The sequence below is a fragment of the Ostrinia nubilalis genome, chromosome 14, assembly GCF_963855985.1.
Source record: "Ostrinia nubilalis chromosome 14, ilOstNubi1.1, whole genome shotgun sequence".
Lineage (NCBI taxonomy): Eukaryota > Metazoa > Arthropoda > Insecta > Lepidoptera > Crambidae > Ostrinia > Ostrinia nubilalis.
The window spans coordinates 8,160,927-8,183,015 of NC_087101.1; the positions used below are offsets into that span (position 1 = coordinate 8,160,927).

The 22,089-nt window shown below is 36.5% G+C and overlaps 3 protein-coding genes across 3 annotated transcripts in view; 2 read left to right on the forward strand and 1 right to left on the reverse strand.

The window, feature by feature from the left end:
• LOC135078318 (uncharacterized) overlaps positions 1–22,089 on the forward strand; it is a 295,960-nt gene that overhangs the window by 33,533 nt on the left and 240,338 nt on the right. The window lies entirely within an intron of this gene.
• LOC135078316 (uncharacterized) lies at positions 922–1,419 on the forward strand. Its single transcript, XM_063972915.1, has one exon. The coding sequence runs from the start codon at positions 922–924 to the stop codon at positions 1,417–1,419; it is 498 nt and encodes a 165-aa protein (XP_063828985.1).
• LOC135078317 (uncharacterized) lies at positions 19,967–21,519 on the reverse strand. The gene is made up of 2 exons (XM_063972916.1): positions 21,402–21,519; positions 19,967–20,925 (listed from the first exon to the last, which is right to left on the reverse strand). Exons 1-2 carry the CDS (start codon positions 21,517–21,519, stop codon positions 19,967–19,969), a joined length of 1,077 nt encoding a protein of 358 aa, XP_063828986.1.

Genomic DNA, 22,089 nt, shown 5'->3' on the forward strand with positions numbered 1-22,089 from the left:
TCTCTACGTCCAATGGCTTGTCGCCCATTTTTGGAGTCGAACCTTGGACCAGCTGTAAGACTTGGCAACGTAGTAGTGCAGGAGGGTGCAAGAAAGAGGGGCAGCCACAGTAGATAACACAGAGTCGTTCAAGAGAGTGCAAGGAAGGGGTGCAGCAACCGTAGTAAAGAAACGGCTGGGATGATTAAGGATAGACGAATCCAACTCGCGAGGCAGGAATATGCTGGTTAAAGTGGCCCTTTTCAAGGCTTTGGAGCTTGCGGGTGACGAGCCATTGGACGTAGAGAGGGTCATTAAATATTCTATTTTGTCGATGATAGGCACAAAAACGTTTTGTCCAAAATATATGAATTTGGTCTTATTCAATGCAGGATTAAATGCCTTTCAATAGTCATGAAGATCATTTTTTTTCTATACTGCAAGTCCTTTACACCGTATAACCGTAAAACCGCAAAAATGCCCCTTTCGGGGGGCTCCACCACTTAAGCACAACTCCGTCGAAGTCGAAAACCTAGGATAGTCTTAAAGAGCAACAAACGGCTGGCACCGACTCCGAGAATATCAATCATGTGGTATACATTTGTCCTAATAAATAAATTAATGTAATTATTTTCTACTTTTTGGTGCAGGTTTTTTGGAGTCGTTTTTTTTTAATGTTTATGTTTGTTTTATAAAAATAATTATGCAAGATTCCTAGATTTCCTATTCTTTGTTTCATTTTGTTTCAAATGACTCCGATACTTCGTCCTGTAGATTGTGGCAAGTCTTTTCACTTGAATGAAGGCGTCGTATACCTTTGCAATGTGATGACTGAAGTCCATTGTTGATGATGATGGTACCTGGGGCGATGCCAATCTGGTCCAATTTAACGCGTCAAAAACACAGGCGTGTCTGTTCTCCGCCAAACGAAGTCCATTCCTTATGGCTCCAACATTCCGAGGTGTGCCTGTTAAAATCACCGAGCGACTGCAACTTTTGGGCCTTGAAATGTCCAGCAAGTTATTGAACTTTGGCGAGTACATCGAATCCATAGCAAAAACTGCTGCCAAAAAACTTTGTATCCTCTCGAGGGCAAGGCAGTACTTCTCCAAGAAGCAAAGGCTGCAGCTTTATAAAGCACAGATCCGACCTTGCATGGAATACTGCTGCCACCTCTGGGATGGCTCTGCCAAGAAACATTTGGCTGCTCTGGATTCGGTGGAAAGACGTGCCAGAAGACTTATCGACAGCCCCACCCTTGTCGAAGCGTTTTACTGGCTACACTTCGGAGAATGTGAGAAAGAATTACACAAACTAATTCCACCAGCCCCCTTCCATCATCGGGGAACCAGACGCAGGTTAGCGTACCATCCCTATATTGTTGACATTCCACCAGCTCGCACTAAGCGTCTCGATGACTCTTATAATGCGAACAGCTAGGGACTGGAATAAAATTCGCTGCCTGCTGCTGTCTTTCCCGAAGACTATAATCCGGGCCTTTTCAAGGCGAGAGTGAATAGGCACTTACAGGGCAGATATGCACCATTCTAGACTGCATCCCACTTAACATCAGGTGCAATTGTGGTCAAATAACTGCCTTGTTATGCATAAAAAAATCCTTCATTCTATTTCGTAATGTATAGGCCAGTAGAATTAAACACAAAAATGAATTAAATCGGAAATAATTCCTACTAAAGATTTTAGTGCTTTAAAGGCTTCATTAGTTGCCCATAAAGACTCTCCTAGGTTTTCGACTTCGACGGAGTTGTGCTTAAGTGGTGGGGCCCCCCTAAAGGGGTGCTTTTTCGGTTTTTCGGTTATACCGCGTAAAGGACTTACCCTATCGAAAAGTGGTCTTCCTGACGGTTGAAGGGCATTTAATCCTGCATTAAATAAGACCAAATTCATATGTTTTGAACAAACCGTTCTCGTGCAAATGTTCGGCAAAGTAGAAAATATGTGTATAATTAATGACCCTCTCCACGTCCAATGGCTCGTTACCCGCAGGCTTCTAAGTCTTGAAAAGGAGCGCCTTAACCAGTGTAACCCTATCAAGGCTTACGAGCTGGATGCACCTATCCTTGTTCGTCCCAGCCGTTCCTTAACTGTGGTTGCTGCACCTCTTCCTGGCATTTACCTGAACGACTCTGTGTTACCTACTGTGGTTGCCCCTCTTCCTTTTATCCTCCTGCACGACTACATTGCCTAGCCGTATGCCTGGTCTAAGGTTCGACGCTAAAAATCAACAACAACAAGTTCATATTAAAACGCTGAAGAGTTTTTGTTTGTTTGTTTGAGCGCGCTAATCTCAAGAATTACTAGTTTGATTGAAATAATTATTTTTGTGTTGAATAGCTCATAAATTGAGGAAGGCTATAGGATATATACAATCACTCTACGACTAAAAGAGGCGAAGCAGTAAAGAAAAATGTTGCAAGCACGGAAAATAGTATTTAAAGTATTTTCACGCGTACGAAGTTGATTTTGTGGCGTCTAACCTTGGACCAGGCATATGGCTAAGCAATGCAATCGTACAGGAGGGTACAAGGAAGAGGGGCAGCCACATTAGGTAACACAGAGTCGTTCAGGAGAGTGCCAGGGAGAGGTGCAGCAACCGCAGTTACGGAACGGCTGGGACAAACAAGGATAAGCAAATCCAACTCGTGAGCCTTGACAGGAATACGCTGGTTAAGACGACCCTTTACAAGGCTTGGGAGCTTACGGGTGACGAGTTATTGGACGTGGAGAGGGTCAATAGTTATACACATATTTTCTACTTTGCCGAACATTTGCACGAAAACGGTTTGTCCAAAACATATGATTTTGGTCTTATTTAATGCAGGATTAAATGCCCTTCAACCGTCAGGAAGACCACTTTTCGATAGGGTAAGTCCTTTACGCGGTATAACCGGAAAACCGAAAAAGCGCCCCTTTCGGTGGCCCCCACCACTTAAGCACAACTCCGCCGAAGTCGAAAACCTAGGAGAGTCTTAATGGGCAACCAATGAAGCAATAAAATCTTTTGTAGGAATTATTTCCGATTTTAAACCTAATTCTACTGGACTAGGTAAGTAGACAGTAAAAATTTCCAAATTGCGTTGTTGTGGACAGGGGCCCGAAACGAACGAAAAAAAGGGGGGCCCGAAACGAGCTGTGCCTAGGGGCCCCGATATGGTTAATCCGGCCCTGGGTCTGATCGGCGCGGCGTTTACGACTTTTCTTATTATAAAAATCTTATTTAACTAGAAACAAAACGGCGCCAACTAAGCGTTACGACAATTAATATCAACGAAAAATTATAGTGCCGTAAAAATAAGTTTTACGAACTTTTAATTTCAGCAATTTAACAACAAATTACGTCATAAATAAAAGCCACGGGCAAGTTTTATTGAAATGCATAAATTTTAATTGCCCACAATAAGCACCGTGAAAATACCAACTTGAAAGCTATAAAGACCCCCCAAATGTTGAGTTAAGTTCAACTCGAGCGGTTGGCGTCGAAAGAATTGCCGTAAATCATTTTTATTGGTTTGTATAAGTGATGTGATTGATTGAACAATATTTCAGTAGTTTTTATAGTATTTTATGGGCTATTTATAAAGCTCGTACCAATAAAAATAAATCGTTGTAGTCTTCAGGTTATAGCTTTAAACTTTTCTTGACTGGTAAGCACTACCCAATTAGGTACTTGTTAGTGTTAAGTACATACACCGCAAATTATACTTTAAAATTTAACAAAACCACTTCCCAACGCTGCGCATATAACAAGAAATTAAATTAGGATTGGGGATCATACTCGTAAAATTCTATTGACACTAAAGTTAAAGAAGCACTGCTTTGTGCTGCAAATTGAGTGACATAACAATAAATTAATGTCTCAAATGTGTCGTACTTATAAACTAAACGAAATTAAATTATGTTAAGTTTCGCTTAAGGTAACAACACAAGCAATTACAAATCTATTCTAAGGACAAGTAATTACTTATTCCATTGCCTTCGTTTTTAACGAGTAAGTTATTAGTGATTGATATCGCGTTGGTTTCCGCTCGAGCGCAGTCCCGTGGTCAGAGTGATGTGTCAAGCGAGACCGAGGCTACACGTTTTGCGTCATTCATTAGGTACCTATATTGGTTTGAGATTTCTGTAATAGTTTAATTTATATTTTTTTAGAACTCAAATATTTAAATTTTAAATCAAAGCTACTCGAATTCACTATCAAATTAGGTAACATAGTTACAAATAAAAAATTTGTCCCAAATCGCTGTCCAAACAACGCGACATGGTGCCCAGAATGCTGGCTGCATTTCCGCGCTTAATGGCCAAACTGATTTATATTGAAATCAATAGTTAAGAAGTGACATTTGTGGGTCTACGTTTACATAGAACTCATGCTTGTTTTCAAACTTAGAAAAAGTTAATCTAAAAGTTCAAGACGTAACTAGTATCTTAAATTCCAATCTAATAAATACAAAAAAATCCTATCTAGATTTATAAGAAAAAAATGTACTTAGTTAAGGCAAATAAGTTAATTAATTAGCTAAAAAACAACAAATAGTTATTTACAAACAGTTTTATCAGTGTGCTTACTCGAATATTGTTTTTAAATGTACTCGTAATGAATTTTGTTGATAACAACTGAAGTAGGTATTATTCATTAATTAAGTAGGTTTCGTTTCACAAAATGCCAAATGTTTACGTTCTGAAGTTAGTAACCCCAAGCCTACAATATACGGGTAAACCAAAACGAGAACAAGAATTGCGATAAAATTATATCGCAGTTAGTCGTATTAACCCAAATACATAAATGAACATTTGTTTTCTTGATCTTCTTGATTAAAATGAATAAAATCTTTCGTCCATTTAAATTACGTGTGTTAACAACTATGTTTTCATAGTCGAATGTGAATTGAAGGCATTAAATAGGTACATACGGTAAATATAATATAATTTTATTATACTCTTTTAAAATTACCCGAAAAGAGCCAAAAAACCTTATTGCCGTATTTTTAAAGAGATAAATTATTCGCAAAGCCAGATAAATATATCGCTATTTACCAACATTTCATAAAAAGTAATATTCGAAACCGGCATATTCAATTTATTTATCGGATTTATAAATCCAGCTGTACAGTGAAAATTGAAACGAAATAAAGTTACTAAAGCCTGTGCAAAGAGTCCACACTGAAAAAATATGAGCGAAAATTTTTATGGTATTTTAAAAATAACTCAACATCGGGTAAAGAGGAAGTGTATTTTGAATAAAAGAGGAAAACTGTTTGCGGAGAGCTCGATATTTGTTAATTTGATTTCGGTTGCCGGCTTTATATTATTTTCAAGTTAATTTTTGTATTAGGTAGAGGAGACCGAATTGAGTTGTATGTAATAGAGGAGAGTAGGGACATTGTCGATTTTTGGAAACTTATTAATATCAGCGAGCTCTATCTAAAATACGCGGACTGTTACCAGCTCGCTAGTGGTTTTAATCGTTCGTTCGTTTCAGCCGATAGACGTCCACTGCTGGACAACGGCCTCCCCCAAGGATTTCCACAAAGACCGGTCCTACGCCGCTCGCATCCAGGCACCTCCCATGACCTTCACCAGATCGTCGGTCCACCTAGTGGTTAATAAGTTAAAAAAATCGACAATGTCACAACTCTCCTCTATTACAATTTACTCCCATAGTAAAAAAAGTGTTTCTCCTACATTTCCTATGTTTTCATTTGGTACCAATTGAACCGGTTTATACAGTCCTAGTAATAACATCGTTTCCATACCAAATTGCGGCGCGTGCAGTTAAATGAATGTATCTCAACTTGTCAGCAAGACAGCTCGATAAAACGCGGTGGAAATAAATCTGGTTTGGTAGAGCACCTATGTCCGAATTCCAAAACAATGCTCAAACTAGATTCCATCTGAGTCTTATTAATCAGATATAATTATTATTTACGGGATTGCTACATTTGCTACCATGTACCTTAATTTTAAGATTCCGATATTTCGGCACTGTTATTAGCGCCATGGTCACGAAGTAACAGGAAACTTGAGGGTGAGATAAATCTGAAAATTATAAATAACTTAAAAAAATCGAACTGCCTGAGACGGGACTTGAACCCACAAGATTAATCTGTCCTGTGATGGGTCTAAAATGTAAATAATGATATTTAACCAACCAAAACCAATCTGTGTATATTTTTTCTTTTAAATTCTATCCACTACCACGAACATAAGTATCAATACCTATCGTCACTCTACAGTATGACGTTCGGTATTATGTTGTTCTAGAATTTTAGCTAAAACTTTCCCTAAAGTGTATAAAACAATGTTATCAGTTTTCCACTTTCCTATAACCAAACAAGTAGGTATATCAATAATACGTTAAATATTATTATTAACTCCAGATTCGTCGAACTCGACAAAATTATGTGTTGCGATTTCAGATAAGGAAGCATGGTCTACATTCCTGTAGCCATCCACGATATGAATCAAACTTGAAGTCTGCCGCGTGCGAAAACAGAACCGGAATCGCAATGATCCATTGCCTGTAGGCAGCGAGAGATATGGCGCCTGATTGGTCATAACGCCAGTTTGCGTCCACCTTATTCGCATCCAAATGACGGATCGATCACTCCTAAAAGTGGAAAGTAGTGAGGAGTTTCAGAATCAAATTCAGACACTCATACTTATGTATAAATAAGGCTTGGTTTGTTATGATATGATGGATATTTTCCACTGTTTTAAATTGAAATCTAGGTACCAGGTGCAAATACAGAACTAAAATCGCAATGATCCATTGCCTCTAGGCAGCAAGAGATATAGCACCTGATTGCGTCCAAAAGACACGGACTTCTCTTTATAACTAGTGGAAAATAGTTACAAGTGTCATCTCTCAAACATCAAGCCATTCATAAAAGCCTTTCAGTTTTTTTAATGTGTCGGTGAATAGCAAATCCGCGTTATGACGCGAAAAGAGCTATGGACGCGAACAGGCGACATGACCCTATGATGCTGTCGCGATTTTCGAACTCGATGCAAATGCGCTGTTTACGCTGCAAGCGTAAACGGACATCTCAATACGTCAGCGAGCCCGCAGCGAGCGGCAAATTAATTCGCTTGTGGTGACTAATGCAAATGAGCGAGTTCACTATTGAAAATTTGGCCCAATAGCATTGTAATTAGCCAACTTAATGTTGTGCTAATGAAAGAACAGAGCAAACATGATAGGTGGTGTTTAGCATATTATTTGGCGAAACCATTTTAAATTAAGCTTATTGGAGAAATCCCTACTGTTCTGATTTAATTAATTAATAACGAAACAAAGATAGGTAGTTGATTGTAAATGCGAATTCCGATTGATATCAACAATTCCAATCGAAAACGAAACAATCTACGAGTCTTGTAAAACGATGATTAAGCTCCTTAATGGATATCATAACTACATCACTAACTTAACACTTCTTGTAAGCTCACTGACTCCATTAAAACAAATAATGAAATATTTTCCTCCTATCCTTTTAAGTACAATTAATTAACACACGATTATGTGTAGGTACTTATTACATGCAATAAAAGTTCTAGATTGAATCTGCAGTCTGCAAAGTTTCAGCAGTTATAGACTAAGAGCTAGTGAACGCCCGACCTACGTCATTTTATAAAAGCTGAAAGTTTATCAGCGTATGCTCCCAATATTAGTATATAATGTTAGTTATTAGAATGACAAAGTCATCGTGGCTTTGGGAGCTACCCTAAAAAAACTGTCTGGCAAGGAGTTGCAACTGTCAAAACTGTCTGGCTTTTGGGGAAAATACTTCTAATTATTGCCCAAATATTATACATAAAAATCAGGTTTTATGGTATAACGTTGGTAGAATTACAGTCTATTGAATATACAGAAAAAGCCACCGTAAAAGTTAGACTTACGTTATACCATAAAATCTGATTTTTATGTATAATATCTGTTTCGGTCTGGCGTTTACTAGCTCTGCGTCTATTAACGCTGCAAGCGTAATGAACATTACAATACGTCAGCACTCGGTGTTGGAGCAAATTTATTTCGGAAACAGATACAAATAAGCGGAATTTCTTCCCAAATTGAAATTAAATAGAGCAACGCTGGCAATGGCTTTCATGTTTGCAACTTTGTGTTAAATTACTTCATAACTTGAGAAGTTTAAGGCGGAATTTAATAATTAAGGAGAAGTTTTATGCTTAATTTTAACACAAGTACATCGTTTCAGCCAAATGCAACAACGTACTTATAGAACCTTTAAAACTATTAACACCTACATACTTAAATATGTTTTTGGACGATTCAGGCATTTTACCCATCATGTGATGAAAATGCACGTTGTCCTACTTACTATTATAACGTTCTTTATGCAAAAATGGGATTTGCGTATAAATTAAAAGTTATGTTGTGCCATCAGAAGGCAATTTTGCCTTTAACATTAACTAATAGTTTCCCTTAAAGGAACAAATAATTACATTGCACCACAATGTAAAGCAACAGGCGTTATGTCACTCGCAAATATTTTAATACGTACAGTCGTATATCATCAGTTAATCGTAGGTATTATTACAAAACCGTACCTATTAAAAGCTGCATAAGGTGTCACATTGGTTGATGTGCTAACGTATGTACATATTTGCAATACACTTATCATTATGTAAACGCTGGCAGTGTATTTATAATGTGAATCATCCGCGCCTCGATGTCATAATATGGTAACGATCATATAAACTTCCGAGCTAAATATAGACGTTAATAAAAAGTTCTGAAAGAGTTATGTGAATGCAATGAAGCGCTCGTTCAAAGAAGTTAGTGACGTCATCCGATTGTTTATTGTTTCTCAATTGTTTAAGTTATTCGAAAAAGAAGTTATAAAGAATAGTAGGTAATTATTATTATTCTGTGATATAATTTAGTACTTCTACACCTCCCACCTCACTTATAAAGCCCATAAAATCTCCTACATAATATCGTAAGAATATCTTAAAACGCACTGTTTCAGTACTATCAATATTTTACTCGGTAATCACTTACCATCAGGTGATCCGTTTGCTCGTTTGCCTCCTATCACATAAAAAAAAAAAAAAAAAAAAAAACTTTACAATAATATTTACTTATTATTTATACATAAATGGGAGTATCAAACACAATTATTTGTTAGCAAGATAAATGAATGAATTCTATTTGTGTTGACCTTACTTCATGTAATAGTATATTCAGGGTATACTTAAAAATATGAAACTGATAACCATACATTGAAATCCAATACAAATCGTTTACAATGACAACGTAACAACAAAGGAAATTGTCAATGAGAGCAAATAGGTAGAAAAAGATGACAAACAACCAAAGACTTGTAACTATCCTATTAGACAAGCTGTTATAATAAAAATTGTATCACAGCGTGCGCGTGCGCCGATAGCCTAAAATATCTTGAAACAGCAAATTACAATTTACGTGCACACCTTGCGTAACGTTATGAATATCCAAAAGAAATGTTTACGTTACGTTCGTGGACTGGATTTAGTAACAAGCCAACATCATGTCACCCAAAACGAGAACAGAGTGTTAAAAATATAGAGCGGTTAGTTAAATTAACCCAAATACTTTAATCAGAGCCCGCATTCACATTAAAATTGATTTTCTAACCCAATTTTAGTCTTTTTGTTCTCGTTTCATCATCATTATAATTTCAGCTATAGGACGTCCACTGCTGAACATAGGCCTCCCCCAATGACTTCCACATAGCACGGTTGGTAGCGGCCTGCATCCAGCGCCTTCCTGCTACCTTTATCAGGTCGTCGGTCCACCTTGTGGGTGGACGTCCTACGCTGCGTTTTCCGGTACGTAGCCTCCACTCCAGAACCTTGCTGCTCCATTGCATCAGTTCTCGTTTCGCTCGATCCCAATCAAGTAAAATTTTTATTTATTTATACCATCAACAACAAAGTGAGCAATATCTCAGTTCAGCCTGTCTATTAGTGCATAGCAGTCTTTACAAAGTATCATGAATAACCGAAGATACTATCGCGACTACAATGTTGCATCTATTATGCCACAGAGATGCGAGGTCAAACTACAAGGTGAGAGCAGTGGGCGAGCACTAGTTTGATTTCGTCGTAGGCAGTTAGATAGTTAGCAGTAGTGCTTACTTTCAAACCACTAACTTCTATCAATTAAGATGTACTTGGTAGATTTTTTCATAAAGGTGGCAGGAAAGCGCTGGATGCAGGCCGCTACCAACCGGTCATTATGGAAATTATTGGGGGAGGCCTATTTCAGCAGTGACGCCTATGGCTGAAAAGATGATACATTTTTTAATTATTTGGCTTTTAGAATCTCTTTTATACATGTCGCAAATCAATATACTTAGCTTTAAATCTTCCAAACAATAATATTGGCCAGTGCCGTGAAGTGGCACTAGAAGTCAGTCATCATTTTCAGCTTGTTTTGTGAAGAACTGGAATATACGCTCTATTCTTTCATTTGAAAAGAGTTACATTTATTTCTATGTAACATAGCTTAAAAATAAACAAGCAGATCTCAGGAAATGAGTAATTGATAATCCGTAACAAAAATTCAACTTAATACTTTGTCCAGTCAGAAGTCCTCAACTGCGCTTAGATACTTTTAACTAGGACGGACGACGACGTTGTTAATTAACCATTACTTTCTGTCGACCGAACAGACAACTGTTTTCGTGAAAAATATTTTTAAGTCTTGTTTGAGAGATAAAGTGAAGTATTCTTACAAACTAAGTAGTTTCAAGAGGACTAAAATTCCAAAGAAATAAAGTATTTTATTAAGAAATTGTGTAGAAACAATTAAGAGGGCTTGTTAGCTTATTAACATAGATACTAGTGCTCCAGAAATGCCACCACTATCACTTGTCACCACTAATAAATTCCACTTCTAGCAGTAATTAATTTTGCTAATTGAAGACTCGTGTAAACCCTAGTCCCGTCAACCTCCCCTGCGTTAGAGACTTTTAACGTTACGAATAGGGACTTAAGTCCGGGACTGTGAGGCGAAGTCATTTTAACTTATTACTAATTAACCGTCAGTCTGTCGACAGAGAAACAGATAAATGGTTCTTGTAGAAAATTTGGTTAATTGCGGTCCCCTGAAACGATTATGACGAGATGTTTTCTGCCAAAACAGACCCAGTTGTTAAAGCTGGAATTTAGCTTTAATTTCATAATCTGATAAAGCTGTCGTTTATCAATCAACATTTGATAAAAGTTGCGAAATTATGACCACTATACGCCACATAAAACAGTTGAATATTTAAGACTTAGGTACCTAATCTTATGTAGGTGATATTTTATCATTATTCTGTTTTCGCATGATAAATTATTGATGATTAAACGAACTTCGAGTGAAGTTCGATCATAATTATATGAATAGCTTCATTCGAAGATATTATTTACCAGGTAGTCCCTTTAAGCTACTAGGCGACTTCGCAAAATTTTTAGAGACTTTTATTCAGTCTAATTAAAAACAAAACACGTATGGTTTGTATTTTAATATAAAAAAGTATCTTATTTGACTACTTTATTTCTTCCCCCTCCAATAACCCTACCGCCGTAACAGTCGTAACCGGTACTACAGCTCATTCTTTCATAGTTTTTGCAAAACCTTTTCAGTGGGTATATGGGGGGGTGGGTGATAATATCTTCGAATGAAGCTATTCATATAATTATGATCGAACTTCACTCGAAGTTCGTTTAATCATCAATTATATTTTATAGCTTCATTCTTCAGATATTATTTACCAGGTAGATATTTAGAGTAAAGGGTTTTGCAAATAATAAAAAATAATAAAAAAAAAAAAAAAAAAATTGTTTATTTCTGTAAATCATTTACAATAAAGTTACCGGGGTCTCCCAGAAAGTAATCGTAAGATACTTGTGTTGGGAGTACCTTTGAATAATGTATAATAATTACTTTATACTTTATTCATTATCAATACTTAATTCTAATGAACACATTGTTTCTTATTATCAATAAGGTTAATTATCAAATAGATCATTTTACACATGGATGTCATCTTAACATAATTATTTATTGGTTAAAACACATAATTTGTGTTGTACAATATAAGTTAGAATTTAAATTACATAGTAATTATTCATTATTCATAATAACAATTTGTAAATCAGTAATTGGAATCGTAAATCGGCTACCTTTTAGGTAAACATACAGATTTTGCAAACAGGCCGTCATCTTGTATATTTCTATGATAAAATCGAGCGAAGGTCCTACTTGAAGTGTTAGACCAGCCTGCGGCTTTTCTAATTGTTTCTATGTTAGATCCCGCGCGACTCGCAGCTGATGTGGCTGCGTGCCGCGTGCTATGTGCAGTGAAAATGCTTATGTCTATCCCGCTATCTGCCAGCACTTGTTTGACCCAGCGGCTAATTGTTTGTGTGGTTGCTGGTCTATGTGGTGGTTTAAATGTTAATAATAGTTTACCGGAATTATCTTCTCTATTATGTCGCGTTAAAAGAATGTAATCCTTTAGGGTAGTAGCTGGGCAAATTTTGATATTTTCATGAAAGTAAGGCAAATTTAATATAGGTTGTTCATGGCCCGGCCTTGATGTTTTAATGATGTCCGTGATTATAATTCTAATAATGTTATCATTAATAGTTATATTACTTAGTTTTATCAGTGAGATCGTTTGTACTCTTTGAGCTGTACAAATTGCCAATAGTGCTGCTAGCTTTTTAGTGATGTTTTCCAGCGTTAATTCGGTATTGGGGTACAATTTTGAAAGGTGATTAAGAACTAATTGTGGGTCCCATGTATAGGTATATTTGGGTAAGCTAGGCCTTAGTTTGAATGCTCCTTTAAGAGCCATTTCACAAAAATATTCCGCGCGAATTTAGGTAAAAGCTGTCAACGCAACGTCAAAAGAGTAAAAAGAACGCTGAAATGGACAAAAAAATCTTGAGCCGTGACCTTATTAAGACTTGATTTAAGTTATTAATTTTAAGGTAGAATGAGGTATTCAAACTTGATTAAATAATTTAAATTTTTAATAGAGTTTATTAAGTCTTTTATATTTCGATTCACAATGAAACACGAATAGGTATAATATGTAAAATATATATTAAGTACAAAATAAAGACAGTCACATAGTGAAAAATAAATCTACCCCCTTACAGCTCCATCATCGGACCCTGGATACGAATAATGAAACACTAATAGGTATAATATGTAAAATATATGAAGTACAAAATAAAGACAGTCACATAGTGAAAAAAAAAATCTGCCCCCTTACAGCTCCATCATCGGACCCTGGATACGAAATATTCGTCAAGGCGAATCACACAAGCCCAAACTCCATATGGTTCTATTGTTTTGTTACGGAGGTGGCCATTGCATCTCCTCCAGATCCATTATCAGACAGAGCTAAGAAATAAATAAATAAATATTATTATAAGTAAACAAATAACTAAAATAATTCATCTTACTATCTTACTTTTTACTAGTCTTACTAATATTATAAATACGAATGTTTGTGTGGATGTCTGGATGTTTGTTACACTTTCACGCAAAAACTACTGAACAGATTTTGATGAAACTTTACAGTACAGTACAGCAGTACTAGGCAGTCTGTGTTCAACTATCACTCGGGTCGGACGTTCCTATCGCAAGACCTTTGGTTCACTCAGTTCCGATACGACTCTAGTGCTGTGTGTAATTATTTTCGTTAATACACTGAGTTTATTAATTTCTACGAGTGGATTTCATTTTGCCTGTGACCTACGCCATGAACCCTGAACCAGAAGACCCTGTCGCCAGCGACAGCGACGCTCATCCATCCCTGGCGTCGACCAGAATAACAATGTATAGGCTATAATTTATGACGATCTGTGACAAACTAAATTTCAAGCGGGTGAAGCCGCGGGCAATACTACATATTTCATACTAGCTTTTTGCCCGCGACTTCTTCTGCGATGAAGTGGAAAATGGTTCTAATAGAATTAAAATATTCTAAGAAAATTAATTTTGTTAAATGATTATATTTTTTGATATAAAATCTACACATCATTATGTTTAAATATTTGAATACTTACAAAATTATGAGATCTTTCTAAAACAAAATTAAAACACTACACCTGCCGCAGATTTCTTTGTAAACAATGTTTTTTTGTTTTTCCTTCAGGTGCTAAAATCACCAGGCTATTGTGTGCGCATACTCTGGAGTATTCCACATACAACTGGTCGTCGGAGAAGCATAGATTTCCATTAAGTCTACTCCCGCTACCATATGGAACTCCGCTAAAACTCGTGAGGGCGCCAACACAGCAGCTGCGCACGCGGTTGCCCGTTGCAGGCTCTATGCAACCACACTATTTTAAACCGTGGTCCCTAAGCATGAGATGGGAAACTGCACTCTCTTGAATTCTCTTGAATTTGATGGTGTTAGGGGAATCCTAGGAATGAATACAGACTTTCCAAAATAATAATAATAATAATAAATAAATTTCAAACACGTGTCAAAATAAAAAAAAATAATTTAAATCAAAAGTACTAAGGAATATTTCATTGATATCAACTTAGAAACAAGCACAGATCACAGAAACTAAAGGGAAATGTGACAAGGGACAAATTGGAACATTATTGCTTGTGAAAGCAATGATGACAGTAGCGACGTCATTATGTAAACAGTTTATATTGCTTGCATAGTACTAAAGATTATTCGAACGTTGAATACTGATACCGCAATGGATAATGAGCACATAATTTGATTTCTTTGTGTGTGTGAATTTCTAATACGACACTGAGTTTCGAACTCAGCGCATTACTTAGCATCTCTCTATAATTCTATGGAACCAAGTTATCTCCAAAATAACATTCCACACCTTTTTAACCTAGTCAGGTAATAATTTTAATAAAATACGAAGCACGTCATCTATCAATAGGATATATGTATATTTTAGAAGTTAATAAATTATGCATAAAATATAAACACTTTAGAAGTTTAGTTAAATCGTAGAATTTCTGAAAAACAAGTACTAAAATCGTACTGAAAAAAAAAGTATTAACATGTTATCTAATTTATTTATTAAACGTCGAATTTTATCAAAGATTTTGGACTAAAGTTTTTGAAAATATTTTATAGCCTACATAGAAAAAAATTAGGATTCTAAATCGTGAAAGAATTTTTTTTCGGAGCCTATTGCCTCCAAACAAACAAACAATTAAATCTTTCCTCTTTTATTAGTATAGATTTAACAACAAAACAAAACGCTTCTTTTTCTTCTTCACGAAACAAAACTCAAAGCGGATAATTAAATAAACAAATCTTTGGACAATTTCACAGCGTCATCTAGTCCAAAAGTAGGCAACCAATATGCTTGTGTTAAGGGTGCTATCATAATGGATATACTTTTTTATAATTTATTTATTAAATTAAATACATGGTACCTACATATTATACATACACTCAACATCAAATAAACCGCACCTTCCGCGACGCGAACTTTAAAGATTTTCTTCTGACACAATCATGGTACCCCAACAATATTGGTGTTATTTGAAAGCCCAATAAATATCCTTAAAGAAAAATACATTTCATTTCTAAATAAATTATTAACATATACCATAAATGTGACTTGAAAATAGACCTCACTTTGGGCTCACCTCTGGGATCAATTAGACAAATTTTTATGGTTATAAAACCAAATAAAGATCTCACGTGTCCTCTTTAACAGATGGATAGCGATTAATCCCAACTTAACAGTTTTATAGTCACAAAAAATGGCTATAGCGTAACTACCTATTTTTTTAAGAAGTGTCTCTGGATCCTTGTAAAGACACATTTTTGGGGTAAAAACCTTTCCTTTTATGAAATGAAGTTTAGAACTAGGCTTTCTAATGGTACCAACGTTGGTGGGAAGTGGGGATGCATACGTTTGGTAAGTGCTTGTCGCGGGAGGTGCGATTTATTTGATGCCGAGTGTAGTTACACCCAGATCCGTCAAAGAAATTAAAATTCATCATTTCAATTTCTGCTCGGCCGGCCGACTCGAAACAGCCTCTCGGCATAGTATCAAATGTATTTGGTCGCCGTACAAATCACCGCTTTACGACACGAACGCACGTAAACGTCACGGCGGGAAAAATGACACAGGTCCTGCCTTGACGGGCGCTCGCGCCATACTAATCGATGTCGGCTTCAGTGTTGCCAGTCGGGTCTTGTCAGAAATTACCAAAAATATAAAAAAATGTAACCTTTTTCAATAAAAAGTAACCTTCATACGGGGGGGGGGGGGGAGCGATTGTGTAAGGTTGTTCATGGATGGAAAATGAACAATTGATCATCAATCGTTTACCTAAATTTGAAATTTTGACCATTCCATGAAGACCGAAAAGTGACCGGTCGTATAAAAACGTTTCATGGATTTGCGTTTCACTATCGAAAAACAAAACATTCGCTAAAACTCTTTTTTTTTTAACAAATAACAAATCAAATTCATGTTTAAATGCAGTTTATGACATAATTTTTAAATTGTCACTATTAATATTTTTTACTGAATAACCTGTAAAAGTTAATTCTACAATTTCTGAAAAATCACCTAAAAGTAACCTTTTCATTAGTGTAACCTAAAAGTAACCATTGCAGTTCAAAAGTAACCTAAAAGGTTACAAAAGTAACCTTCTGGCAACACTGGTCGGCTTGCGCATTGTAATTTATACTGATATTCACATCAATATTTTGACAAAGTGGTTACTAATATTTAAACAATAACTGTAGAAATTAATTCTACAATGAATATTCTTTATTTTGGGATACTTTTATTGCAGTTTATGCTGTGTTTTTAAACCAAAAACCACGATCAAAATGTGACGTTAATCTTCAAATTTGCCAAATTATTTTTAGATTTTACTCAATAATGGTAATGAAATTCAAGAATCTATTTCATTAATGGACTACAAAAATATATGTCCGATGATTACTATATATTTTTAAGATTATTATATGAGCAAAAATAATAGATACAGGACTTTGAAAATGAGTCTGCGGCAATTTTTTCGTAAAATGGTTGTGGGAGATGGGGCACTGTGAATTAAGCAAAAGAGTTTTAGTAAATCCGTTTCATTAATGGTCAACAACAAGGATTGACCTATCTTTCGCAGTTATTAAATAATATCTGGGTGTTGCTTAAGATAGTAATTCATGCTTCCAAAATCTTAGAAATTCGCACGAAAATGTAAAATGGCTCTTAAGTAATCGTTTAACGCATTCATCGTTGCCAATACTATTACCTAATAATAAGGACAGTGCTGATCGATGACTATTTAAAGATGCATGCGAACAGCCTTTATTAAATTGTTCAGTTAAAAAACCTAAGATGTGAGATTTTGTCGGTTCGTAGGTATCTAGTTTGTTAGATTCGCAGAAATGCCACCATAGTTTATAGCAAACGTTATATTGCTTTAAAGTGCTGTCAGACAGCGAGGCTAACATTAAGGATATGGCTTCTAGTGGTGTTTTTCGTCGTATGAATGCTTCTTGCAGAGCCTCGCGGCACCCAGGGTAAGAGTCTCGTGCAATGGATGGTGTTCTCTGAAAGGAGATTGCAAAAGTCCTTTATGTGGGCCTAAGTATATTATTTTAGAGGCTACAAGGCTCTGCAGAAATGGAAACCACGGCTGCGAAGGCCATATTGGAAATACTAGTATTCCGTTTGCATTGTCATCTACGATTTTTCTTAAACATTTTAAGATAAGCGAAAAGGGAGGAAATGCATAAAAATTAACGTCTTGCCAGTTTAGGGTGAATGCTTCTACTGCGATTGCGTCTGGGTCTTGTTTCCATGATACGAATTTAGTGCATTTGGTATTTGTGCGAGAAGCGAATAGATCTAGGTCGGGTTGACCCAACTGTTCAACGATGGTTTTATAGCTTGAGTCGGATAACTGCCATTCGGTGTCAGGATTTATAATTCTAGATGCAGGGTCGGCTTTATTCTCTTTGGTATTAACATAAGACGCGAATAACCTCGTTTGCCTCCTATCACATAAAAAAAAAAAAAAATAACCAGATATTTCGTTTCTCGCACCATTGCCAAATAAGATGAGATAGATCGTTTAAATGGGGAAACTGAATGCCTCCCATGCGGTTTACATAACTTATGGCTGTTGTATTGTCTACACGTAACAATATTGCGCTGTTGGTTATTTGGTTAGCAAATACCTTTAATCCTAAAAAGACGGCTAGCAGTTCTTTATAATTAATATGGTGTTGTTGTTCATCAGCTTTCCAAGCTCCATGAGCTCGTTTGTTTCCGCACGTAGCTCCCCACCCTGTACTAGACGCGTCTGTATAAATTTCGAGTTCGAAGTTTGAATATCGCATGGGGTTAGAGGTTTTAAAGATGTTATTTAACCACCATTTAAGATCTTCTAGTATGACTATAGGGAGTATGATGTTTGTTTCGTAATTATCATTTTTAAGTAAGGCTAAGTACTTTTGCCTTTCCAATATCTTTGTGTATACCCAACCGTACTTTACGGCTGGGCAGGCTGCGACTAATACCAGGCCTGTTCATCTCCGCGAGTTTACATCGAAAACAAAACACGCACGATTGCCCCCTACAAGAGTACTATTCGACAAGGCCTCACATACGAGCGAACATTGACTCACGCACGCGTATTCTTGTGTATGATGGAAAAAAATAAAGAAAATGGTGTACTAAATACTGTGCAGTATTTAACTGCCTAAATAATAATAAAAACACAGAATGTACTTTTTTAAGTTGCCTCAAGACACTGAGAGGTAAATAAGTAGTTAATATTATTCATGATAATTCATGCTAAATCATGTATTTCCTCCGCCATTTTCTGCAGATTGGCACCTCACGTCACATCATTTTACCGAAGTCAGCCCTATAGCTTCGGCGCAGTACCGATCACTGACGTTTGTCAACAAAACTTCTGACAAACTTGCTTGACTCTTGAGACAAGCTAAATTACACCATATTGTTAATGACATTGAGCATACATTTTTTTAAACACCTTCGCGAAGTAAAACTTCTGTACGTAGTACTTATTATTATTCTGTGCTAATACCCCAATTAATTGTGAAAATTCTCGTATCGAGCATTTGGTAAGAGTTGTAAATTTTTTAACCAACTGAGCAATATTGTTTCGTTTTTGTTCGGGTAATGTAATGTGTAATGATTTGGTATTGAAAACAAAACCTAAAAAGCGACACATGAGATTTGGCTGCAGAGAGCTTTTTTCAAAGTTTATTACGAAACCTAAGGATCGCAGGAGTCTCAAAGTCTCATTAACGTTATTTTTACAATCGATAAAGTTGTCTCTAATGCATAAAATATCGTCTAGGTAAATCACTGATTTAAAGCCGAGATTTCTGAGATGAGAAATAACTTCTTTCATAATTTTTGTAAACACCCAGGGTGCCACTGATAGACCATAGGGCATAGCAGTAAATTCATATGTTTCAATGATTGAATTGGAGGCTTTTTTGCACTGAAAACGCAAGTATTTTCGGTCCTCGGGATTAATAGGGATCAAAGGTAGGCTTCTTTTAGGTCTATTGTTGCCAGATAAGCATTTTTTGGAATAAGTTTGCATGCTGTTCTAATAGTCTTCCATTTTGAAATGAGACTTTGAGACGAATTTGTTAAATTTTTTCAAGTTCAATATAAAACGTTTGTCGCCATTAGGTTTTGGTGTTAAAAATATTTATGCTAGACAAGTATTGGTCAGTGCGAGGTGTACATTTTTCAATAGCTCCTAAGTCTATAAGTTTGTTTAAGGCGATATTTAAATCTTGATATTCAGCATGTGAGAAATTACATGGAGGTATGTTATATTGAACTACTTCTTTACAAAAAGGTATACGTAAACCATTTTTAACACAGTCTAATACATAAGTATTGGAAGTGATATGTGTCCAATTGTCATGAAAAAGAGATAATCTGCCAGCATGTACCTGAGTTATTGTTGTGATGTCCTCGGGCGCATCTGGTGTGCAGGACGTGGACCCCTTGGGAGAGGTGGAGCTGGTGGTGGTATCATCGAGGTTTGCGCGTACTGTCGTCGAGCATTGGGCGTGGGCTTCCTGTATCCTCCTCGTCCTCTGGTTGATGGGTAACGAGGAGGGGCCTGCCAGTTTTCCGAATATGGACGTGATGTTGAAGGCTGTGTTTGTCTTTGGTTTTGATTAGGTCTTTTCATTTGGTTGCCTTGTCTTTCGAGGGTTTTTGCCACCTTTATTTTTTCCGACAGGTTGGCCCCGAAGAGTAATTCGTCTCGTTCTGTGTTATTTATAACACTTAGTGTGGTTTTATCTAGGCCTGTGCAGACAACTCTAGTTCTGATTTTCGTGAACAATGCGTGCATATCACACAGCATTCGACAACTGTTGCTTAGATGTTTTATAGCTGAGGCTTTGTCGTCGCTTGTCATTAATTTTTCCATGGCCCTATTTATGGCTGTTATAGCCGAGCCTATTTGCTGTTGATTTGTGGCCCATCGTTTATCTTTTGTTTTCCTTGCGTCAGTCACGGCCGCCATGATCTCGGGGTTCATTTTCGGGGCTTGAAGCAGTCTACAGTTATTGGGAGTAGTGTATTCTTTGTAAATCCTGTCTTTTGCTTCTTTGTCCAGGCCTTTTTTAAGTAGAGGCTGCCATAATTTGGCCAGCCGTTCGTGTATGTCGCTCCCGTATTCGGGAGTGTCATCAGTCGGGTCTCCCAATGCTGCTAGCAGCTCTGGATCCAAGTCTGGTGGCGTTGTTGTCTCCGAAGTGACATTTTCAACAAGACTCGTTAGTTCTTGTGTAGGCTCTGAAGTAGTTTGTACTTCCAGGTTTGGTTCTGGCAGGATCTCAAAGGTTTCCTCGTAGGGGATTTCAACCGTGTTATCGGCTTGAGGAGGTGAATTCTCCTCGGGAACTAAAAGTAGAAATAAGCTATGTAAGTACTTAATTAAAATTCTTACAATTTGAATTATTTTAACTATGTTGAAGGTGGAAAGAATTACTTTTTTTTTTTAATATATACTACCTTATTTAGATCATGAAAATATTGCTAAATATTGATTCTGTTGTCTGTATTTTAAATATCTAATAAGTATTTTAGTGGGTAGGTATATAAATTTTATTAAAAGGTAAGTCAAGGATTTGACTCTCGGTCAATTTGGAAAAAATTGACTCTTGGGTCTGCTAAAATGCATAATTTACTTATTTAGGCAACTCTCGGCCGATCTCGAATTTCGAAAGATACTTGGCTCTGGGTTGAGTAAGTAAATGCTGTTGTAAACAACAGCGACTCTCGGTCAATCTCATTTGAGAATTAACTCTGGGTCTACACGCTCTACACCTACATGTGAGGCGTTTTGGTAGGAGAAAACACTGGTTTAGTACACATACCTGATAGAAAACTGTCGTCATCGGTTTCACATACACTTGGCGTAATTTCTTTTCTCCTTATTTTTGCAATTTTCTTTTCGTAATGCTTGATTAGTTCTTCAGCACTACGTTTTGGCATTTTGGTTTTCAAAAACTTTTGTAAAATCACTTATTTTACTTATTTTTATATGCAAATATATTTTGAGAGGTGCGTTCGTCGCCGCGCGCAAAAAGGAATGAGCTGTAGTACCGGTTACGACTGTTACGGCGGTAGGGTTATTGGAGGGGGAAGAAATAAAGTAGTCAAATAAGATACTTTTTTATATTAAAATACAAACCATACGTGTTTTGTTTTTAATTAGACTGAATAAAAGTCTCTAAAAATTTTGCGAAGTCGCCTAGTAGCTTAAAGGGACTACCTGGTAAATAATATCTGAAGAATGAAGCTATAAAATATAATGTGCCTTTTTTATCAAGCTACTGAGTTACTATTTTTGAGTGAAAACGGACGCAGGTGGAAGCTTTTAGTCGGTGGTGAGGTGTAAATTTGCTACGTCAGACATTTATAGTCCGTTCCAATAAAATTTGGCAGCCTTGCAAGCAAATATGGCCAACTTTGGCACCGAGTGTTGAGGATGTATTCACATCTACCGTTGATGGCACGATGTCATAACGTTAAGCTTGAACGGTGGCTAATGTGATTCTAACT

Bases quoted from the DNA above. Each gene is read 5' to 3' on its own strand.
- LOC135078316 (XM_063972915.1), top strand. From the start codon at position 922: ATGGCTCCAACATTCCGAGGTGTGCCTGTTAAAATCACCGAGCGACTG.
- LOC135078317 (XM_063972916.1), bottom strand. From the start codon at position 21,519: ATGCCAAAACGTAGTGCTGAAGAACTAATCAAGCATTACGAAAAGAAA. The intron at 20,926-21,401 runs GTATGTGTACTA...TTCTACTTTTAG, and splicing joins TGACGACAGTTTTCTATCAG to TTCCCGAGGAGAATTCACCT.